Source organism: Rhineura floridana, chromosome 14 (assembly GCF_030035675.1).
Source record: "Rhineura floridana isolate rRhiFlo1 chromosome 14, rRhiFlo1.hap2, whole genome shotgun sequence".
In the NCBI taxonomy this organism is placed as follows: Eukaryota; Metazoa; Chordata; class Lepidosauria; order Squamata; family Rhineuridae; genus Rhineura; species Rhineura floridana.
In genome coordinates this window covers 3,497,806-3,521,910 of record NC_084493.1, presented here as the reverse complement: position 1 = coordinate 3,521,910, position 24,105 = coordinate 3,497,806, and the positions used below count along the sequence as shown (strand labels likewise).

Genomic DNA, 24,105 nt, shown 5'->3' with positions numbered 1-24,105 from the left:
GACTTTGCCTTAGAAAGCCAGCTCAAATTTTACACCGGAAATGTCTCGAAGACCGCAATGGTGTGAACCTCTCTAATTTTTTATCTCTCTCTCTCTCTCTCTCTCTCTCTCTCCCCCCCCTTCCAACATAAAGGAGACGCTCTACCCTCTCAGCTTCTCTATGGCGCGTCGCCCTTTTCCGTTTGATGTCTGTCCCGCCCTTTCGGCTTCGCGTCCGGAAGTGACGTCATACGTGGCGACGGAGCGGTTCCGTCCTCAGAGAATGGCGTCCCTCCCACAAAGTGGGCGGCGACCCCGGAAGCGCTCCTCGGGAAAGGAAGGAAGGAAGGGAGGGCCTGCTAGTGGGCGGAACTGAAGTGTGCGTGATCCTGAGGAAGAGGAAGAGGAGGAGGCGCAGGGAGGGGTTCTCTGGCTGTTGCTTCCTTGTTAGCTGAGAGGCCGGAGGAGGAGGCGCCGCCGCCGCCGGTACCGTCATTATGGGGGGCTCCCGCGACGACGAGTACGACTATCTCTTCAAAGGTGGGCCGGCAGCCCCCCCAATTCCAGAAGAGGGCCCCCTTCTTCGGCTTTCCCCTCCCCCTTCCCTCCCTTGTCTCTCTCCCCTTCCCCATCCCTTTTTTGACGCGCCCCGTCCCCAATTCCAGGTCAGCCCCCCTTTCCCCCTCCCCAGAGCCCTTTACTCCTCCCCATTCTTTTTCTATCTCCCCCCCAATTCCAGGGTACCCTCCACCACCTCCCCTTCCCCCCTTCCCATGTCTTTTCTCCCCCCTGTAAGGGTAGGCCCTGCCCCCTTCCTTCCATCTCGTGTTCTCTCCCCCTTCTATAAAATATCTAGGGCCCTGTTTAGTTACCAACCCCCCCCCCGCCACCACCACCACACTTTCCCAAGACGCTGTACAAGATGTTGGTTTTTTAAAATTAGTTTACTGATTGCCTCAGCAAAGACAGTGGGCTGTCTGGCTTTGTAATGGGGTAGCACAGTGGTGAGATGGCTGTTGTGAGTGGTTGGTTTGTGGCTTTGCGTGTGTGTTTCGTCTTTGAAATCTGGGCTGCCCACAAGGTAAAGTGAGGGCAGTCTTGATGTTTTGGCTAAAACAGAGTGGTATACCACATGGTCTCCTTCTAGCCATTTTCCTGGATTTTTTTTCTACACACATTCACACACTCCGGTAGGATGTTTTAAGTTTGCATTCTTATTTTATATTCTATTTTTATCCCAAGGAGGTCAAGGCAGCACACATGGTCCTTGTCTTTCTCGGGGCCCCATGTTAATCTGTGCCAAAGAGCTCAATGTGCATAGTTCTTTGTGCGTGATTCGATTATTCCCTCCTTTCAGCCTCACAGCCATCCTGTGAGGTAGGTTAGGCTGAGAGATGGTGGCTGGTCCAAGGTCACTCAGTAAGCTTAATGGGTGAGGGAGATTTGAATCTGGATATTTCTAGTTCTTGTCCAACATTCTAACCATTATACCAGGGGTGGGGAACTTTTGGCCCTTCAGATGTTGCTGAACTGCAACTCCTATCAGCCCCAGCAAGCATGACCAATGGGGAGGGATGGTGGGAGTTCAGCAACATCTGGAGGGCAAAAGGTTCCCTTACACCTACTTTACACTTTCACAGGCTTCTGTGTGGTTCAGGTCAGGCTAGTTTCAGCTTGTCAGGGCCTGCTTCTTTTGCCTGAAAATCCTTGTGTGTGTTTGAAATGTCAGATTTGACTGAGGAGAGCTAGGGCTGAAATCCCCAGTTGGCAATGAAACTTACTGGATGACCTTGACCCTAGTTATGATCTCTGTCTAACCTCCTTCACAGGGCTCTTGTGAGGATAAAAACGAGGGGGTGGGGAGGACCATGTGTGCTGTCTGGCCTCCTTGGGAGAAAAGTGGGGTATAAATTATATAAGAATACAGACATATGGAGTAGGTTAGGGTTTCTGAATTAATGTCTGTAAGTAGTCCTGAATGTTTGCTCTTGCTCAAGAATAGCCCGGGTACCTTGCTGCATCAGAGTAGGGGACACTCAGACCAGTGTTCACTGCAAGAATCTCAGCACCTGCTTGTTGAGACATGCACACCCTGTCGCCTAGTGACAGCAGCAAAAATGTAGGGGACAGGTCCGGCATCTGGCAGGACACAGCACGTGGTTGACCAGAACAGCCTTCCCCATCCTGGTGCTCTCCAAAACATCAGCCCCAGCCAGCACCATTGGGGAAGGCTGACTCAGAGTCTCTAGCCATGTGGTCCATCAGAAATTAGCCAGTGGCCTGCTGTGCTCATCAGCCCTAAACAGGAGCATGGAGTATGCAGAAGGCAAGTCTGAAATTCTATGAAGACACTCTTGAACTGGTTTTCCTCTGTTTCCTTTCTCACCAGGAATGCAACTAAAGAGAAAGTTTGAAAAACAGTATCTCCACAATAATGAAATTAAAGTACTTGTGGGGGTGTCTGGTGAAATTAACGTAGCGTTTGCATCCAGTAAGAGACACAGACAGCTATGTGTTAAGTGTAAGAATCCTGGTTGGATCAGCCCAGAAGGATCCCTCTAGTTCCCTTCCTCCTGTTTCAGGTAGTGGCCAGCCAGGTGTCTCTGGGAAGCCCTCAAGCGAGCCTTCCAGGCAGCAACCCTCTCCTAGTTAGTTTATCCTCTGTTTGTGCTACGTAGGGAGATGTAATGCCTTTGGACACTGAGGCTCTATTTAGTTGTCACAGCTAACAAGAGCGTGAAAAAGTGCAGTGCCTCAACACAAAATGAGTGCAGAAGTTGACTAGGGTAGACTCTCTTCACAACCCACCCCACTGACTGGTTATTTAAAAAAGGCACTGCAGTTTAAAACATCTTTAAAAATAAAGCGAGGAAGGCATAATTTGGCCTGCTTTATCAGATGCCCTCAGGGAATGAAAGGGTGGCGCAAAGCAAAAAGGAGGACTTGTATCAATATTTGTTGGCCACTGTAGAATCTGGCTGCCTAAATCTCACTCTCTCTCTCTCTCTCTCTCTCTCTCTGTCTCACACACACACACACACACACACACACACACACACACACACACACACACACACACACACACACACACACACACACACACACACACACACACACACACACACACACACACACACACACACACACACACACACACACACACACACACACACACACACACACACACACACACACACACACACACACACACACACACACACACACACACACACACACACACACACACACACACACACACACACACACACACACACACACACACACACACACACACACACACACACACACACACACACACACACACACACACACACACACACACACACATATATATATATATATATATATATATATATATATATATATATATATATATATATATATATATATATATATATATATATATATATATATATATATATATATATATATATATATATATATATATATATATATTGCACTGTTAGGTCTCCCAAGTGCTACTTTGAGTCTGTTGCCCAGGTTGCTGTGTGTTCTATGCTTCTGCCCCACTTGGCTGTAGCAGTTATTTAGAAGGGCGTGCTTCGTGGGCGAGGGTGGGCTTTTCCTCAGTATTGGTACAGTGACCGGTGCAGGGGTGGCAGCCTAGTTCTATGGATAGCCCCACCACTAACTGTGGTAATGAATAATGCTATGATAGTTCATAACTTTTTTTTTGTGGGCTGCCCTTTAACTTAATGTCGGGAGAGACACTTCCCCGTCAGGAAAAATGTCTAAGGATGAGATGAACCTTATCCTTGACAGTTTAGTTTTCTCTGTCTGTGTTGGGTTTTTTTTTTGACCTTGTGTGAAATCTTCTTTGTAAAAGTATTGTACACACTGCTTTGTGGTCTTGGTTTCCCTCTGAATTTTTGCTGTTTCTCCCCCCGCTTTGAATTAAAGGAAGTGATTGGTAAAGGTTCAGGACTTGCTAACCAGAGAGCAAGTGATTTAATGTCTAAACCTCAACTTCCACTTGCTGGAATGGTGGGTGGGTGCATGGGGGAAACGGAGTGGGTTAGCTAGTGAGTGTTGTAAGCTTGCGATTTTAAAAATGTACCATAGAGTTTTTTAAGAATGCAGTGCATTTTCCTGTAGGATAGGACAGGCAAAATAAATAATCAACTTTCAATGTGGGATGTTTTATCTGTCTTGCTTGGGAGTGATGGTGTTGGTGCTGTGGGTTGTCCGGCTCTTATCACACAAAAGAATGTATGTCCTGCGTGATTAGCTCAGCTGAACTGCAGGGAGGTGGTGATGGATTGTCTAGAAACTGCTGAATGTGAAGAGTTAAGGGACTTATTAACAGATTTCTGAGCAGAGATTAGCAGCAGCAAGGATGAGCGCTTGCCTTGAGAAGCTCTTTCAGTCAGGGTATAAACAGGGCTAACCAAATGGAGCACAGCTCTTTTCGGGCTTGGCACTGGGTCGTTTAGTGCCATAGGAAATGCTGATGCAGCTCCTTGCTTCACACGACTGCACCCCCTTCTAGCAACCGAGATCTTGCATCCAGCCACTGACCTCACTTCCAGTCTTGTTGTTACTGCAGAACAGTTATCAGCCTGCTAGAGCATTAGTTCTCCTCAGAGATATGCAGGCATTCTTCCCAGGTTGATTATTCAGCAGAGGTGTCCCCCCCCCATAGTCAGCAGGATGTGTTGGGAAATAACATGCTCGGCTGCCCAGATAACTGGGCCTTAATTCAGCACAGGGAGTGTTGCAAAGGTTATACATCTGGCTTTTAGAAACAAAGGCCGCATGACTGGAAACGCATACTGAACTGTTTCCTCTTATTTTGGAACCAGCTTTCCTTATGACCAGGCCTGTAAATTCCTCTCAAGTGTGCCAGGCATTTGTTGTAAACAGCAGTTCTTGTTGAGGCGCTGGCTGAACATGTTGCTGCCCTTCCCTTGTACACCTTCTCCAGTAGGAAAGATAAGTGAAGCTTCCATGGTGGCAGCTCACCACTCCTCTGCTGATGTATCCCAAGGACCCATGAAATGCATTGTGTCTGTCTGCACTGCACTGTCTGTTCAGACAGCCATGTAGTATGTTCTGGTGCATTTCACATGCGTTATGCTGATGTAACCCTTGCAACAATCCTGTATGGTAGGTCAGGGTTGTAGCTCATTAGTAGAGCAGATCTGTTTTGTATGCAGAAGGTCCCAAGTTCAGTCCCCAGCATCCCTAGGTATGGCTGGGAGAGAACTCTTGACTGGAATCCTGGAGAGCCGCTGCCAGTCAGTGTAGACAATACTGACATAGATAGACCAGTGGTCTGACTTCCATTTAAGGCAGCTTCCTGCGTTCAGTTTTATCCCAATGTTGCAGATTGCAGAGGGTGGCAAACAGAGGCTTTCCAAAGGCCACCTGAGGACCTCATGAAGGAATCTAGATTTGAACCGAGGGCTTCATGCTTGATAGCCCAGCTTAGCTACTGTGCCGGCTCCCCAAATGACTCCCTCAAGGTTATTAGGTTACTAAAAATGTTGAAAGGCTATATCTCCACCTGCATGCATGTCACTTAGGCACTTCAGCAGTTTACAGAAATGTCTCTGCTCAGTGGCCTGGGGGTCGTTTCTTAATCACCACGGGGAACTGGCTGTTTGCAAGCTTGACTTTGAATTGCCCTGCTGGGGAACGTGGTCTTTGTGCTTAGGAAACTGCTACTTTGAATATTCGCGAGGAGCTCGTTTTCCCACACTGAGATGTGTAGATTATTCCCCTGTCATGTGAGGCCCCATTTTGGCTGATGGCTTGTTCTGCTGCTGAGCACAACCTTGGCCTGCTTCTGGAACAATGACGCTGCTGCAGTCAAATGCAATACAACAGTTCTGACCAAACCTAAACCTGTAGTTTTGGGGAGAGGTGGCAAGACCCCTTATGCAGCACTGTAGTTCCCTGATTTTGTTCCAGTGGAGCTATGGCAGACAAGGTGGATCTTCTCAGAAAGTGTGGTAGCTCTCAGTTCTGATCAAACTGGATCCGTTTTGACCTGCTTGAGGATGGACATTGTCTTGGTTGCCTTGGTGCATGATCTGTCCCCCTTTCTGGGGAAATCCAGCAAGCTGCCCCCTCTCCTCATGTGCTGAAGCGCCCTTGGAAAATATTTTTATTTAGTAACGGTTCCCAGAGGGGTAGCCGTGTTGTTCTGTTGCAAGCACATGCAGCAATCTTTTGGCACCTTAAAGTGAATTTGTTGTGGCATAATCTTTCATGGACTGGAATTCACTTCTTCAGATATGTGAAGTGTTAGCCTGAGTTACAAGTGTGTGTGTAAATGTACACTGCTGTAACTAGGGCATGGACAGACGGATGGATGGTTTGGGAAGGGGGGGGTTGTAAATAGTGAGGTCAGATGGAAATGAAATGCCAATGAAATGCATACAAGTACAGTGATCATTACGTCATCTCTGTGTACATGACTTGTGTCCAGTGAGTTCCCAGAATTTTCTTCTGCATTCTGGAGAGGGTGCTCTTCTCCTCTCTGATGGACGGAGGCGTCTGGGAAGAGGTGTAGTACAGACTCTGCTCTAGTGACACTTGCATGGGCAAACAGTCTAGGAGTAGCTTTGCCCTTGTGGGCACTTTCTTTTCCTCCTCTTGCTTTAATCCCTTTCAGCAAGAACCAGAAGGCGAGCCACAAGAAGAGTTTGTTAAACTGTAATAATGGAAAATGTGGGTCTACGTGTAAGCCTGGCCTGGCAATCCTCCCAGCTATTCATCAGTGCGTTTACAGAAAGCGTTTTCAAAACTGATCGGCTACCTCTTCTCAGTGAGGTGCCTGCTTTCATACTGTTTCAAGGTTACTCCATTTTCTCCCCTTTACGTTATGGCTCTTTGTATCGCCTCAGCCTATTCAAAATGGTCTAGCTCAGCACCCCCCCCCAACCTGGGGCCCTCCAGATGATTTGTACTACAGCTCCCATCAGCCCCAGCGGGCACGGCTTTGCCGGCCGGAGCCGATGGGAGTTGTCCTCCAGATGTTCTGGACTAGGAGGCTGGGGAAAGCTGGAGTACAGGAAGATCAATCCTGGGCCCAAGGGCTGATCTCCTTGCTTTTAGTTGTAGATGTTTGAGCCGTCTGACTGTACACCGACGTTAGTTCACTTCCTCTTCTCTGTTTGTCCTTGGGAGTTGCTGAGACCAGCTGATTGTCTGTACCTTGGACTCTATTTCTCCCCCACTTTTATTTGCTACCAATAAAATCCACAAGAACTGGATGAGCAGGTTGGTCTGGCTTTCAGTCCATGTGCTGCTTGCGTTACGGAGCTCCAACTCAGGGGAAGCCGGAGTAAAATTCTGCCACATCCAATTGCTATTCACGAGCCTCTGGGCTGGCTGAATGCCTGCTCAGCTGGGAGCTGTTCACAGGGACCAGAAAACAAAAGCCTGCTCTTCCAAATACCCCTTCCGGGGAGTAAGCCCTCTCCGTTGGCTTCTATTGCAGTTATTTTCTTAGACTGACCTTTTCCCCGGCGTAACTTTTGCCTGGATTGGGATTTGCAGGAGCGCTCCAAACACGAGTTGGAAGTGGCCTAAGTCCCCTCCTCTCTGCCACGTCCTTGACATGCCCCTGTTTCGGGCCTGCTCCACTTGTGCTGGTCTGAGCCGGGATGAGGGATTCATGCCGACTGAGCCGGGACCCAGCTAGCTCAGCTGGAGATCTGCCGCATCCAACTCCCCTCAGCCTGGCGTAAATGCGAGTCGGATTGCGCCTTTTGTTGTGTACCTAGAAATGTGCTCATAAGCTTTTTCTTGGAAAAGAAAGCCACTGTCCTTTTGGGGAAGTGGGTTGTCCCTCCTATTATGAATGAGAACCCTTACTTGTGACTTATCAGTGCCCTTGGATAAGTTCTGACTGTCCTGTAGGTACAGGTTTTTTTTCCCCCTTGCCCCTATCTTTGCATTCCAAAGCCTTCTGTAGATTCCTCCCCCTCTTTACCATGGAGAGAATTCTCAACCAAACCTCTGGCCATCCCTTCTCTGATGCAAGGGGCCTAATTTTCCACCCCCAGACACAAACAGCGTTCAGAAGCATCCTGTGCCCCACATATATATTTAAATCATGAGTGTTGCAATAAAATATGAGTTGGAAGGAAGGAAAAGCTTCCCCTGCTTCACCAGCCCAAAGAAGACTTAAAATGATTTTTAAAACCGCCCAGACCAGGGCTTCCCAAACTGTGGTCCGCAACCTTCATTCAGGTGGTTTGTGGATTTGTGGCTGAAGATGGGAGATGGCACATCTATCACCCTGAATATTCATGTTGATTTCTTATCATGTTTTTATTGCGTCTTTTATTTCTTACATTTTATTATATTACAATTTGAATTCTGTGGAATCACAGCTGCTAAAACAGGGAGAAAAATTATTAAGTGATCTGCCAAGACCATCAGCAGATTTCAGGTGGTCCATGGACTGCCTTCAAGTCGATTCTGACTTATGGGTGACCGTATGAATAGGGTTTTCATGGTAAGCGGTATTCAGAGGGGGTTTACCATTGCCTTCCTCTGAGGCTGAGAGGCAGTGACTGGCCCAAGGTCACCCAGCAAGCTTCATGGCTGTATGCGGATTCAAACCCTGGTCTCCCAGGTCGTAGTCCAACACCTTAACCACTACACCATACTGGCTCTTTCAGGTGGTCCATGGGGGGGGGAAAGTGTGGGAGCCACTAACCTAGACAGCTCCTTTGACTTCTCTCTGACTTCATGTTCTCCGGCCTGTGTGCAGTGGTGATAAGGGCGTAAGCGTGGGTTAAGAGTCATCCATTGTTCACTAAAACTCTCCCCCTCTCAAAGGCCACTTCATAGTAGCAATAAAGGGTTTAAACCAGCCTGCCCAAACTGAATGTGACCCACCAGCCTGCTTGAGGGTGGTATAGTGGTTCCAATGCTCAACTAGGAGAGGAAAGACAGAGGTTCAGATCCCTACTCAGCATAAAGTTCATTTGGTGACCTCGGGAGGGCAGGCAGGGCATAAATGTTGGACCGCTGGCTGACACTTGTGGATGAGTAGGTACCTTGAATCCTCCTGCTCCACACACATGCACAGAGTCCCTGGTGCAGGAAGCGGAAATGGGAGGTTTCTCAAGGACCTTGTGAGCTGGCAAGTTGCTCAGACTTGGCTTCAGTGGCCACTAAAAAAAGTTTCTAGGGAGGGAAGTTAAGCTCACACTCCCTATTACAGATGGAATGGTTTTCAGGGTAGAAAGGGAACCGTCTAAATGCCAAGATCTGTCCCTGACTTCTAGGTCAAAGGAGTTTTTGCAGCCTTTTTTAAACCTGTGTTTAGTCAGCAAACAACACCTTGTGTGTGTATTTAATGTCTCTATGTGTCAAAGAGTGCTGATGGGCTTACTTTGAGTAAGTGGAGAAGGTGCTGTGGCTTAGCCTTCTCCAACCCGGTGCCCTGCCATGGCAGTTGTAGTCCAAAGCATCTGGAGGGCACCTTATCTTGGGCGATGTTGGCTCAAAGAGGAGGTTTTCTCTGAGTCTGGCATCAAACCCCCAGACACGGCCTGCTGATCTTAGCTGTTGATGAGCTCAAACAGTTAGCGTGTCTCTTCCTGGTGTTTTGTGTGGAAAGTCCGCAGTTTTGGCTCCCGGTTTGCTGAATCAGCTGAAGGGATGTGTGTGTAGAGAGAAGTGAGGCTGCCTCTTTTCTGATGGAAGGGCTCCCTCTAAGGTTGTGCTCTTTAGCTTGTAGGGTGTGTGTGTGAAGCCTCTAAAATGTGGTGGAGGGGGTGGGCAGCGTGGTGAGATTCGTGCAGTAATTGATTAAACCAAATCCCATTTATGATTGCTTTATTTTAATTTGGAGGGTGGGGGAAAGATTGCAAAGCAAAGATGCCTGTCCTGGAAGGCGGCGATTGCTGCAGGATCACACCCAGGTCATGCTTGTTTCTGGATCAAAGCCTTTCCCCTCTCCCTGTTTTTAAGTGATGCGGATGGAGAGTCTTCAGTTTGACCTATAAAAAGAATGAGCCTCTCTTTTTGATACGTTTCTGGCATGCATGGACCAAAATGAGCACTGAGACTGTAACCATATAAACATAGGCATATTTTTTACAGTGATAATGGGGTGTGAGTGGCACACACACACAGAGGGTATCCCTTATCCCTTTTTACTCTGGTTGCTCTCAGAGGCCAGAGCGTGCATCCCTTCATCTCTGAAGTCCCAGGGCAATGGGCAGCTGGAGCAGAGTGTCTTTCCTGGAAGCAAGAAAAAAAGCAAGCTGTCTGCAGTTGCTCCTTGGATTGGGGAGGGGCCTGTCCTTCCCTTGATCATTTGAAAACTGGGTTGTATTCAGCTATTTTTTCCTACAGTAGACCCATTGGAATTGATGGCCATGACTAACTTAGGCCCATTAATTTCAGTGGGTCTATTATGAGTAAACATTAATTGAATGGAAACCTGCCATTTTGAAATAAGTAAGATCATCTATAGTCTTGCATCCCATAGCACAGAAGACTTTGAATAATACCTCCAGCACTTTAATAGCTGTAAGTTTGGGGAAAGACATCTACAGGGGTTCCCAAATGTGGTCCGTGGACCAGCAGTGGTCCATTAGCTTCATTCAGGTGGTCTGTGTGGATATGTGGTTTCAGATGGGAGACAGCACATCCATCTAATTAAATATACACATTGATTTTTAATTGTATTTCCATTGCTTCATTTCTTTTATTGAATTACAATTGCTACAACAGGGAGAAAAATCATTAAGTGGTCCAAGTCCCTTGGGCAGTCTTCAAGGGGTGTGAGTGAGTGTGTGAGTGAGTCTGGGAGCCACTATCATTGACACACTGGCTGGGCTGATGGGAGTTGTAGACCAAATCAGCTGGAGGGCACCAGGTTGGGAAAGGCTGTCCTATGCAATGAGAACTATATCTAAATTGGATTGTGGCACGTGTCAGAAACGTGGGAACTCATGTTGGTTGCTTGAATACATATCCTCCAAAAACGCGAAAATTAAAAACATCTTTGGACAATGGTATTGAACAGGTTACTGGATATAAAATTCCAGATCTAATAGTTTAGTTTATAAAATTATCCTAGTGGGGTGGCTGAGACTATGGTATAGACATGTTAACATCAACTAAAATGTCTCTTTCTGAAAGAATACCAATGTTTTGCCTGTGCCTGAGTATTTTATATAATAGGGGATATTGTAGCTGTTGAATCAGCAAGATGTATACAGGCCGGAGAAGGCATTACGCTGGATTAGCAGACACCGCAGGGTTGTATTGAGAACAGACCCACTGAAATTCATGAACACACCTAACTTGGGTCTATTAATTTCAATTGATACTTATTTCAGTTAATTTTCCATTAATAGAGGTCTACTCTGACTGAAACTTAGTTGGATACAGCCCATAGAGTTGGAAGAAGTCCCAAATTTCATCTAGCCCAATCTCCTAGTGATGCAGGAAACCTTACATTAGAACCATTGAACTTTAATAAAGATGAACAATGTTTGATGGTTTTGGAATGATACATTTCATTCAGCCTTCTCTGCTTTTTTCCTGTGGTTTAGTTTTAAATCCCTCATTTTGATTTTGTGTGTGGATGCACTCTATTTCAGTTATATAGTTTAAAAACATAAATCCCCTTGCGTAACCTTACTCCCTCCCCCCCTTTTCCCTTAAACATTTAGCTTGGCAGTTTCTCCTTCACTGAGGTTATTAGGTACACTTGTGGCCTTTTTCTTGCATATCTTTTAGCAGGTTGTGACACACACACACACACACGTAATTGTGATCAACAAAACAGAGGTTTTTATTTTACTAGCAAAATGTTTCAACTTCCGCCTTCATCTGCTGCTAACATACAAATGCTCAGAGGGGCTTCATTTGCTATATATCTCTCTCCAATATGTAGGAAAAACTATAAGTGACCTACATACACGCTTCAGAAACCACAAATTGGCAATCTTGACCAAAAAAAAGTGGAGCAACCAGTTGCAAAACATTTCACCACTAAGGGCTACGGCCTGCTAGACTTTTCTGTAACAACTATAGAGATGCCAACAGATCCAGCACCATTGACTAAAAGGGAGAACTTTTGGATTTACTCTCTGGACACATTGGCACCACATGGCCTGAACCTGGAGGACAGTACCAGCATCACTTAGCTTCTGCAAATGAAGCCCCTCTGAGCATTCCATCCTCAAAGCTCTATAACTGCCACCTTGGTAACAGCATTTGTATGATAGCAGCTGATGAAGGCGGAAGCCAAAACATTTTGGTAGTGCAATAAAAACCTCTGTTACGTTAATTTTTATTATATATTTTTTTTATTATTTGATTTATATCTCGCCCTTCCTCCCAGCAGGAGCCCAGGGTGGCAAACAGAAGTGCTAAAAACACTTTAGAACATAAAAAACACTCCTTAAAATACATTAAAACAAAACGTTAAAAACATCTTTTAAAAAAGGGTTAAAAACATTATTAAAAGAAATATTAACAAGCAATTCTAACACAGACGCAGACTGGGATAGGTCTCAACTTAAAAGACTTGTTGAAAGAGGAAAGTCTTCAAAAGGCGCCGAAAAGATAGCAGACAGTTACATGTGTGTAGGGTTTCATTTTATTTTTTATACTTTGTTTTAATGTTTGTATCATTTGTAAGTCACTTAGGGTGACCTCTCGTGAAAAAAGCAACTAATAAGTGCATTTGTTGTTAGCAACTCTGCATCAGGAATCTGCGGTCCTCCAGATGTTTCTGAACTGCAGCTGCCATCATCCCTGGGTGTTGGTTATGCTTGCCTAGGACTGGTGGGAGTTGTAGTTCAGCAACATCTGGAGGGCCAAAGGTTCCCTACTCCTGCTGTGAATGGGAGGGCCTGGCGAACCAGCCAAGAGGTCTCTAGTAGGCGTTAGAGGAGACTGTGCATTTGCCCCCTTTTTGAAGCTGCTCTCTTTTTTTGCCTTTCCAGTTGTTCTCATTGGTGACTCCGGTGTCGGCAAAAGCAACCTTCTATCCCGCTTCACGCGCAACGAGTTCAACCTGGAAAGCAAAAGCACCATCGGGGTGGAGTTTGCAACACGAAGCATTCAAGTGGATGGCAAGACAATAAAGGCTCAGATCTGGGACACAGCGGGGCAGGAGCGATACAGGGCGATCACGTCGGCGTAAGTGGGCCATTGCATGAGTCTTCCCTGGGAGCAGGTCACATGAGCCCTATCTATGTGATGAGTCTTGTGGGCCTCTTGTTTGAAAATACTGTATATTTTGCCCCAGATGGAACAGTGAGGTACATCCCATTGCATTCTCCGAGATGCTAGTCTTCAACTTTTGTGGATCTGGGACTCACATTTAACTCAAACATTTCTTATTTTTTTGCCATGTACTGGTGGCGGTGCTGCTGTTGCAACCCGCCTTGGATCAGGCTGAGATCCAGTAATGCATCCCAACCCGTTCACTACGTTCAACATCTAAGGCCCTCCTCCGAGTTCCGACTCACAGAGGAGCTCGGAGGGTCGTAACAAGATCTAGGGCCTTTTCGGTGGTTGCCCCCGAATTATGGAACAGTGTTCCTGATGAGGTGCGCCTGGCGCCTACACTTTTATCTTTTCGGCGCCAGGTTAAAACCTTTTTATTCTCCCAGGCATTTTAATTCTATTTTTTAGTTTTTAATGTATATCAGGTCGCTTAATTGTTTAATATGTATGCTTTTACTGTTTTTGTGATTCTATTGTATTTTATCCTATGTTGTGCACTGCCCTGAGAGCCTTCAGGCTGTGGGCAGTATAGAAATCGAATAAAATAAATAAATAATAAATAAACCCAACAGCTGAAAACCAGGCCTCTAAAACAGAGGTGGGGAACCTTTCTAGTCCAGTGGCCCAGATTGTTATCTTCCCACACACCTCACGGGCCATGTTTGACAGATCTGTGGAGCCACCCACCTGTCAATCACCTGATATCACAGAGGTAGATGGGACAATGGTCTGATTCAGTATAAGTATCTTTCTAAGTGGACGATTCAATTAGACCCTGGTTACCGAATGGCTATGTTTCTGTGGAGCTGGGGTGATAGAAGCTGTTGCTCCTGTCCTTCTGCCCTGTAACCTATATGGCTAGTGCAGTAGAGGGTGAAACAGCCTCTCTAAGAAACCTTCTAAGAAAATCATGTGAAGATCTGGTATCATTTTGCTTCAGGGATGATTCCTCCTATAATAAGAGAGGTCACAAAAAAAAATTTATGGCTACAATGCAGATCAGGAGAGATTTTGTGCTGGCTTCTTGAGAGGAAAGAAAATGTATAGTTACGTGTATTTGCTTTCAGTTGTTTTAATGAGCTGCATGTTTTATTTTTGTACCTAATCTTGTACCTCACACATGAGAATACATGATTCCCTAGAAAAGACAATAATGCTGGGAAAAACAGAAGGGAGTAGAAAAAGAGGAAGGCCAAACAAGAGATGGATTGATTCCATAAAGGAAGCCACAGACCTGAACTTCCAAGATCTGAACAGGGTGGCTCACGACAGATGCTATTGGAGGATGCTGATTCATAGGGTCGCCATAAGTCAAAATCGACTTGAAGGCACACAACAACAACAAATCTTGTGCCTAATCGTGTAGATATATCTTGTATCTAACCCTGTTCTTCTGTGTAACTGTAGTGAGCCATTTGTCCATTCATTCACCTGGGCTGTATGCTTGTGCCCGCAGCTATTACCGGGGAGCGGTTGGGGCCTTGCTGGTGTACGACATCGCCAAGCACCTCACTTATGAAAACGTTGAGCGGTGGCTGAAGGAGCTGCGGGACCATGCGGACAGCAACATTGTCATCATGCTGGTGGGCAACAAGAGCGACTTGCGCCATCTGCGAGCTGTTCCGACAGACGAGGCCCGAGCCTTTGCAGGTCAGTAGGGTGGGCAGCTGGTGCATTGCCAGCTAATCTCACCCCCCCACACACACCCTGCCGGTCTCCCGGGTGGAGCACTCAACTTTTCAAACTTTTTATTTTGTGGATTCCTCTGTTCAAGTAAAACCTCCCAGAGCAACTAAGCAAAAATAAAAGCTAGCAATAAATAAAGACTACATAGAGCAGTAAGCCAAGGTAAAAGTCAAGAACCAGATTTAAGAACTTTGTGAAACTGCCCAAGCTTTTTAAAGATGTGGGAACAAAGCTCTTCACCTGGAGCCAACCAAGCCTCCAGCCTCTGCTCCAGGCAAGTTGCCTTAGGGGAGAGCATTCTAGAGTCAGGGGGCCACAACTGAAAAGGCCTTATCCTGGGTCATGCCCTCCCTCCTCTTCTGTAGTGGATGGGCCCAAACAAGGGAGTTGGAAGCACATTTGGGCAACTGGGCAGGCTTGTGTGGAAGGATGCAATTCTGAAGGTCGCAGGGGTTTGCTGTTCCTTCCGCCCTGTAACTCATTGATTGATGGGCCGTAGATTCCAGGCATTAATGTGGGAAGAGGAAGATGGCGCAGACCCCTTTTTTGCAGGTCCTTGGTTTGTTAGAAGTCTGTAGGGTGGCTCTTGCTTATTTCCATACTCGTATTATTTTTTTTACAGGATGTTCTCGATCTTGGCTTCTTACATCCTGTGGCGGGATGTTTGTCCAAAACGAAACCCCACCTAGCCCATTACTTGCTTCTCTTACTTACAAGCTATCCGTAGCACCTTTGTTCCTTGGCCTGTCCTGTGCAGGAGGGGTCAGAGCTTTAGTCATGGAGTCATGCTTTGCATATCAGAGGTCCAAGGTTCAGTCCCTGGTTTCTGTAGATAAAAGATCTTGAGCAGCAGAGCCGCAAGGGGAGTGTTGGAGGGGTGAGAGCTCAGGTTGTCGTTGCCCTTTTAAGATGGACTGATGGTCTGACTTGGGTATCGGGCAGCTTCGTATTTTCTTCTCTGTTCCTGCTTCTGGTGTGCCTCCGATTGGAAGCAAAAGGTAGTAGCCTTGGATTTTCACGTGTACTCTTCCCACTCCACCCCACCCACCTTCCTCTGGATATTGGAAGTTAGCTGCCCAGGATTCCTGAGCAGCTGAGTTGGATGGTTCCTGCTCTTGGTTTTCCCTGGGGTGTATCCAACGTTCTGTGTCTGCTAGCATATGAGGGCTCTTACGCTAGTGGATGGGTGAATTTTAATGTAGTGCAACAGTTAACAGCAACCTGCTTGGGCCTTCTCTTGTGCAGCAATGTGCTGCTAGCCCCAAACATATTGCCAGCGGAACAAGTAAGAGTGCTAAGTGACTTCAACTTAGTGCTACTTTGGATACAATCCCTTGAATATATGTCATTTGTGGATGTATTTTTTTGTGGATTGTAGGAATGTGTGTGTGTGGCCAGAGGGCAATCTAAACAGCATTGAGGCCTTTTTTAAATTAAATGAGAGTGCATGCTCTCTCCCTCCACCCCCGCTCCCCCAAAGGTCAGGAGCAATTAAAATATGGAGCCATTTGTTGTGACATTAAGACATTGACTTGTTCATAAATCTGTTTGGTTTTCAGGCTAAGTTTTTTTCACCCTGGAATGTGGTTTGGGCTTTTGTGGCACTAATCATGATTAAAAATACTTGATTTATGCCACTTGCCGTCTAGAGAGGAATTCTGCAGGAGTGGGGGGAGGGAGAGGAGTTGGCAACTGGCTTTCATGGCCTCAGCCCCAGAGAAACAGCGCCTCCCTCCCCAATTCATTAAACATCTTGCATCAAAGGTACAATTTTTCTGATGGTCCAGACTTCCTCCTCTTTTGTCACAGGGCACTTCCCTATTCACTTAAGGAAGCGAGAGAGAAGATCTATAGAGAAACCTTGGACTTGAGCCAGCCTTATTCTTCTCTGCTTTTCCCCTGGAGTGTTCAAAAGCACTCTCGTCCATGTGATGGAGGAGGCTTCTTCAAATACCAGGGGGTGTGGAGGGAGTAGAGATTCATGGTGCGCAATAATATTTTATACAGTGCCTCCGTTTAAGTGCCGTGCAAGCACAGTGGGTTGCATCCAATGTTCATCCTACTTGGAGTAGACCCACTGAAAGTAATTAAAATTCCTTTTATACCGCACGGATAGCCTGACCACTGTAGTCCATGTGTTGGCAACCTAGAGGCTAGGTTACTGCAACCTGCTTTATGTGGGGCTGCCCTTGGAAACTCCGGGTGATGCAGAATGCGGCAGCCAGACTGCTACCGGGCGCCCATAGCTGTCGGCATGGGACACCATTGTTAAAACCTACGCACTGGCTGCTATCTACTACTGAGCTAGGTTACAAAGCCCTCAACAACTTAGGTCCAGAGTACCTTAGGGACAGCTTGAACCCATATATCCCAGCTTGGTCGCTGAGATAATCTGCAGGAGTGGTGCTGGTCATCCCCCAAGTTAGTGAGGCTCATTTGGCATCAACACAAAACTAGACCTTTAGTACCATTGGCCTGTTTCTGTGGAATGCATTCGCAACAGAGATTCAGCAGGCGCCTTCCGTGTTAGCTTTCAAAAGTTTCCTGAAAACATTTCTTTGCCACCAGGCCTCTGCAGACAATTAAGAAAAAAAAATTCCATGATAGTCAGCTGGTGATCTATTTTAATTTTTCTGTGGTTTTGCATTATATTACAGTTGTTCTAACCCCCTTGGGTGTTTCTTGTGAAATTGCAGTATACAAATAATTTTATGACTTAATAAACGAAATGCACAAAGCAGGCAAATGGTGCAGAGCTAGTGGGCTGGCCAAAGGGCGATGCAGGAGAGAAGGGTGCTTGCGGAGGATCTCGGAGTGGCAGCTGGCAGCGCAGGAAGTGCGAGGAGAGGCAAGGCTCAGGGAGGATTTTGGAGGAAGAGGGAGGCGTGGCTTGAGAGAGGCTGCCTCTGTCCCAGTAAGCAGCATGGCCAAAAGAGGCATGAAGCTGGTCCCCTGGTCCCTGTCGCTTCTGCGAGGGGAAGCAATGAAAGCACAAGTGTGGCCTTCCCTCGAGCACCAAGTGGGGCAGCCTTTTCTCCAGGCCGCCCGACTGAGCAGGGAGATCGCTCCACCAGAGCCAACCACCTTTCTTTTTTTTCCCTGCAGAAAAGAATGGCCTGTCGTTCATCGAGACCTCGGCTTTGGACTCGACGAACGTGGAGGCCGCTTTCCAGACCATTCTGACAGGTGAGTTGGACCTGATGAGGGAGAGCTATATCGGCTAAGATAGCGGAAGACGGAGCCTCCAAGATTGGGGAGCAGGGAACCGCAGAGGCCTTGGTTCTGGAGGCAAATGGAGAGGGGGTGCCTTTTCTCAGTCTTCTTTGAGCGCCTGGCTTGCTGCAGTGAGAGGCAGAGTGCTGAGCTGGGAAGGCCTCTTGGTCTGATCCAAAGCACGCTTCATATAACTCCAAGGAAGGTCATCCTGTTGAGTACATTAACGTACGCAATGGGTCCAGAGTGAGTACGTAAACCGAAAATGTACTTAAAGTGAAGCACTACCTTTTTTCACGTATCGATGCATATACTGCACTGCAATCATCATATACGGACATAACTGATGTAAATAACGCATTTATAACTAAAATAAACATAGTAGGCCTTATTTTAAGAAAAAGTTTGAAGTTGGAAACTGATCGGGCGGTGGCGTCATGCCGTTAAGTGTCCGTTCTTGCGAAGCGAGCGTACGTAAACGGGAATGGTGCTACTGTAAATATGTCCATACTCATGAGTGTCTGTAAAGTGAAGGTCCGTATAGCGGGGTATTCCTGTATCTCTTGCATTGCTCTATGTTGTTGGACTCCAGCTCCCATCGTGCCCGAGTGTTGACCGTGCTGGCTGGGGCTAATGGGAGCTGGAGTCCAGCAACTTCTGGAGGGCCGCAGGTTCCTCATCCCTGGGTCTCTTATGGGCCCTTTTTAGACCTGCGCTGTAGGGCTGTCTCTCTCTCTCCCCCCCCCCCTTGGAAGCAGAGGAGGATTTGGAGCTATCTTTGCATACCTGCATTGAATGTGACCCTCCATGTTGGGACACTTGATGTCTGCAAAGCCGATGCGTGTAGAGGACCTCTTTCAGGAACCTCATACCCCAGGGTGTTGGTGTGATTTGCTTTGGATCTGCTTGGGGGAGATTCACTGTGGTGACGCTTTTGAGAACCATCCCTTTTGGAGCGAACCAGTCACTTCTGTACTGTCTTCCCAGGATTTTAGTTTCATTCTGAGCAGGCTCCCTTCCCTAGCCTGTAGGCAGAATGGGGCCACAGAGTTTGGTTTCTAGCCCTTATGTCCTGGCAGGCCACCCTGGAGGGGTGTAGGCTCCCCTTTCCCAACCTGGTGCCCTTCAGATGTTGAGGACTTCAGCCCCGTGTCCCATGATCAGGTATGATGGGAGTTGTACTGTCAGCATTATCTAGACGGGCACCAGGATGGGGAGGATGCTGGTGTAGGCAATGCCTGATGAAATCTCAGAAGCCATAAACTGATCTCCAGCAGTTAGGGGCAGGCCCTGTGGTTCACCTGGCTCAGTAGTGTCTACACTGGCTGGGGTTTCAGGCAGTAGCCCTACCTTGAAGTGCTGTGGATTGAACCTGGAACCATCTGCACGTAGAGTAGATGTTCTACCAACGAGCTACAGTTGCCCCTCCCATGTCTAGAAACCCAGAATAAATGATGCAAAGTGCTTACAAATGTGCACAATTCAAGCCTGTTGCAGAACCCAGCTCCTCTAATTTGCAGCATCTGGGGTTCCCTCGGCCCAGGATTTTTCTTCAAGCCCAGGGGATCCCTAGCAGCTCTGGATGTCGTAGCCTTCCTTGGCCTCTAGCAGCCAACTCTTCCTGGCCACATTGACTGCCCTGTTGCTGAGAGAGGGAGGGAAGAGCGAGAGAGGCTGCTCATCTCTGTGGACGGCAACCCCTCCTGGCCTCCCTTTAGCTCTGAGATCACCTCAGAGTGGCTTGTTCTCTGTCTGGGGCACCCCGTCCTCCGCTTCCTGCCAGAACTCCAGAGTTGCTCAATTTCTCTGTGTGGAAATGACTGAATGTAGGAAGTTGCCTGATATTGAACTTCCGTTGCTGTTTGTCTTTCTACCAAGTCGTCTCTGCACTAATTGTGGTAGGCTTTGTACCCAGCGAAGTCATACTCAGGGTAGACCCAATTAAATTGATGGGCCTAATGTAGCTGTGTCTATTAGTTTCACTGGGCCTACTCTGAGTAGGACTCGCATTGGATCCAACCCCGTGCATCTCCAGAGTCTGGGGCGGAGAGAATTAATCCCAGCTGCTGCCCCAAGATCTCTCTTTTTTAATTAGAGCAGTTGGGGATTGAAGGTGGGACTTCCTGCCACTGAGCTATGACCCCTCCCCATCTTGGCTAAAGCACTGAATACCGATCACACGTGTGTCTTTCCTGAACAAATTCTTCCGCTACTAGGGAAGTATCCTCAAGGGAGCTTTAGAAAGCAGTCCTTCAATGGAACAAATCCAGTTAAATGTTTCCTTAATTGAAAGAAGCCGTGCGTAAGTACAGGTGAATAGAAATAAGTTTTGCCATGCTGTATAACTGTGTGCTTGTCCCTGGATATCCCTGGGTCTTCAAGACCTTTGTCTAGAAAACTACAAAAACGAATCATGAGGCAGGCATTGTCCCCTGATCCCACTCGCAGTGGCTGGTTCCAGATGATTCGGAGGGAGCCACAGTATGCAGTTTGTTCTTTGAGCCCATAGCTGTGCTTCAGATGGTCAACACACAGGCATGTGTTGGTAGGAGGGCTAGGAAATAAATGGTGGGCTAATAACGGCTATTTATTTAAAGCATTTCCTCCCATTCTTCTGACAAAGCTCCCAGAGCCCTTTACAGATGGATAAATAACACCCCAGTCTGTACCTTCAGGCTTGCGATCTTAAAAGACATGACACAAACGGAAAGATAGGGAGGGAAGATGAAAACGAGCAAACTCGGCCACCATTTCTTTAAGTTACGAAGTTCTCATAATGACCAGCTGGCATTCCGGGGGAGAGGAGGAGCCAAAGGCAGCGGGTCCTTTTGTGGAGCTGATGGAGCGGCCCTCCTTCTCTCTTTCTCTGCTCTGCAGCCGGATAGAATGGCTGCTGCTAGGTGGTAGGAGGGGACTCGCAGGAGCTCGTCTCTCATCAGGGCTGTTGGTGCTTCTCTTTTCTCCCTTTGCTGTCCGTTGATGGAACAGCTGCTGCCAAGTGGCTGTTCAGGGAAAGGGTGAACCTGATGGAGCTGGGCTGTCAGCGGAGCCCAGCGGGCGGCCTTACCTCCCATCTCTCCCTGTGCAGCAGCCTGATGGAAGGGTTGCTCTTAGGTGACGGTTGAGGGGAGGTGTCAGCAGTGGCTTTACGAGGCTGCTGCACTAGAGTGATGCGATACCCGTGGCCCTCCAGCTGTTGCGAGGCTCCCAGCTCCCATCATCCCTGACCATTGGCCAAGCTGCTGATGGGATTTGGACCCCAGGGACATCTGGATGGCTGCAGGTTACCCATCCATGCTGTAATTGATTTTTCCCAACTCCTTAAAAAAAAAAAAAAGACTTCAAAATAAAATCCAAATTCTGCAAAAAAATAAATCATTTCTTGCTGTGCTGGGCTCCTTCTGGAGCAGGATAGAAATTTAAAAAATAATAAATTCTGCACTGAAATAATAATAAAAGAAAACCACAAGTGAGTTCAGTTGGTGACAACTTACACAAGTTAGTGCAAATTCTGCAAGTGGTAATTTTGGATTGCTTGCCCGTAAAAGGGTGGGAGTGGGAGTGAGGAGAGGCAGCAGCAAGGTCAAGCCCAAAATTGGTGTGGAAGGGATGGAGGTTGGCCCCCGGGAAGGTGCAGCATCTGTCGTGACGAGTTTCTCCCTCTTTCAGAAATTTATCGTATCGTGTCTCAGAAGCAAATGTCCGACAGACGCGAGAACGACATGTCTCCAAGCAACAACGTGGTCCCTATCCACGTCCCCCCGACCACGGAAAATAAACCAAAGATGCAGTGTTGTCAAAATATATAACAAGTTTCATTCCTCGGAAGCGGTGTATATTTCCCCAAGTCTGAGATGGAAATAGATTGTGAGTTCACATGGCCCTCTGGTGTCTTCTTGTTGTTGTTCTTTTTCTCCCTCCCCACTTCCTGTTCTGTTATATCTTATCTTTATTATTCCTTCTGGATTTCTCCATGTCTTAACTCCCCCCCCTTTATTTCAGTATTACAAATTATCAGTTTGTTTGCGTGTGGCTGCAGCATGATCGGAGTGTTAGTCCTAGCAGGGCAGTTCTTTAAAATCATGACAGATCTCAAGGTTCTGTCCTGATTTTGAAAGAAGGTCGGCTCATTCAATGGAGAACTGGCTTGCTGCAGCTTAAGCCTTTGCAATTCTGATGCTCCTGCTGTCATGACTGTCTGATTGACGACGAGCCTGTTAAGCATCCTTTCAACCTCAATATTAGATACTGTATCTCATGGCATGAGCATCGGCTGGCTTATCTTGTGGCCCTTGATGGCATCCCACACTTGTAATACACAGGACCTGCAGTTATTTCTTGCCTATTTGCAGTAGGCAGTGTTTTCTCAGTTCTTTGCAGATATGTCGGTGGATGCACCCATTCTGGACAACTTGGTGCAAAGAAGCCTTCTTCCCTTAACCTGATGCCCAGCACAGCTGGGGCTGATGGGAGTTGTTGCCCCAAATGCCTGGGGGAGGGCACCAGGTTAAGGGGGACTGCTGATGTAAGTAACATTTCCAAAATAAACTGCTCGCTCCTCCTAGCTGCTATGACCCCAAAGAGCCAATAGTGTCACTTCCTGAAGATGGCTCAACAGAGCTAGATAGACTTTTATCCAATCACAGCAATCAAATTGTCATCCTTATGCAAGCAAGCGAGAGATTGGTCACTGCAGGCTTGCGGGGTTGGGAAGAGGTGGCTGTTTTGTGTGAATTGAGCCAAGAAGTGCAACTTGTCTTAAGGCCCAAAGAGTTGGTGATGGTTGCCTCGTGTAAAATAAGAAAAACACGTGAGCTCAGTAGCCAGCTTGCTTTTCTTGCCAATGTCTGTGGCTTGCAGTACTTTGCTTGATTCAGAGCTGGGCCTCTGGTTTGTTTTGCATGCCACTAAGTGCAACAGTGCTTGTTGTCATTCTCAAAAAGACACAGAGAGTGCTTGCAGGCACCTCCTAACAGTTGAAGTCCTTTGGATCTGAATCCTCATTAAAATTGGGTTTGGTTTCACCAAGCACCCAAGGCGCAGGATGGGATTAGGTCTTGTCTGCAGATCCGGCAGGAGGCCTCTGTTGCCCTTCCCAGTAATTGCCAGGTAGTGTACTTGGACTTCCTGCTGCCCTCTTGTGCTTCCTGGTTTCTATAAAGCTGCCCGGGCTGTGCATGTGAGCATGGCACAAGAGATCCAGATGTGCATCCCTGCAGATGCGTTCTTGGAATCTTTTCTTTTCTGGGCCCACTTGCTGCTTGAGGATGTTCCCACTTCTAATGCACTAGTCAGACAAATGGTGTTTATACATACACACGCAGGCCTGGAATTCTGTGGTATTTGGAAAGCCAAGTTGAAGCCAGAAGAGGAAATAGCCCCAGGTGGCCAGAGTTAGGGGGACAGGAGGAGAGGGAGGAAGGAAGCTTATCGCGAAGATGCCGCAGACCCAGATGGCTTCCTTTCCTTCCTGCTGCTCCCACCCCCCACAAGGCGCGTACAAAGTGCTGAATCTCTTGGCCAGCCTGTCAGTCTTGTGATGCTCATGACGTGTAAGGTGCACAGAGGGCATTGCTGTAGTCCCTTCATGTTTGTGACATACTCTCCTGTAGTTGATCTGTTTCCACATTTTTTTTCTATTCTTTTTTGTAAATTTGCTTTATATTGTATGCACATTCTGTACCTTGAATATTTTTTAAGGTTGATTTAAAATTATTCATTATTGGAATTCTAATAAAGAAGCGGGGGACTGGTCAAATGTTGTTGAGTGAACTTCCTTGCAATTATGCTGCTGTGGGCATTTAAGTATTTAAAACGTGGCATTTAAGAATGTGAAGATATTCCTAACGTGAACGTTATATGCAGTTACTTGGAATAAATTATGCAAAACAATTTGACATGCAAATCTGAATCTTCTTACGATTTCCATTTGCATGCTGCTTTTTTGTGAAAACGTATTTGCAGAAC

At 47.0% G+C, this 24,105-nt stretch overlaps 1 protein-coding gene across 1 annotated transcript; it reads left to right on the top strand.

The window, feature by feature from the left end:
- Positions 1–272: 272 nt before the first annotated feature.
- RAB11A (RAB11A, member RAS oncogene family) lies at positions 273–23,896 on the top strand. Its single transcript, XM_061595022.1, has 5 exons — positions 273–519; positions 12,954–13,149; positions 14,696–14,889; positions 18,031–18,111; positions 21,808–23,896. The coding sequence occupies exons 1-5, from the start codon at positions 477–479 to the stop codon at positions 21,945–21,947; spliced, it is 654 nt and encodes a 217-aa protein (XP_061451006.1). The 5' UTR covers positions 273–476; the 3' UTR covers positions 21,948–23,896.
- Positions 23,897–24,105: the final 209 nt, after the last annotated feature.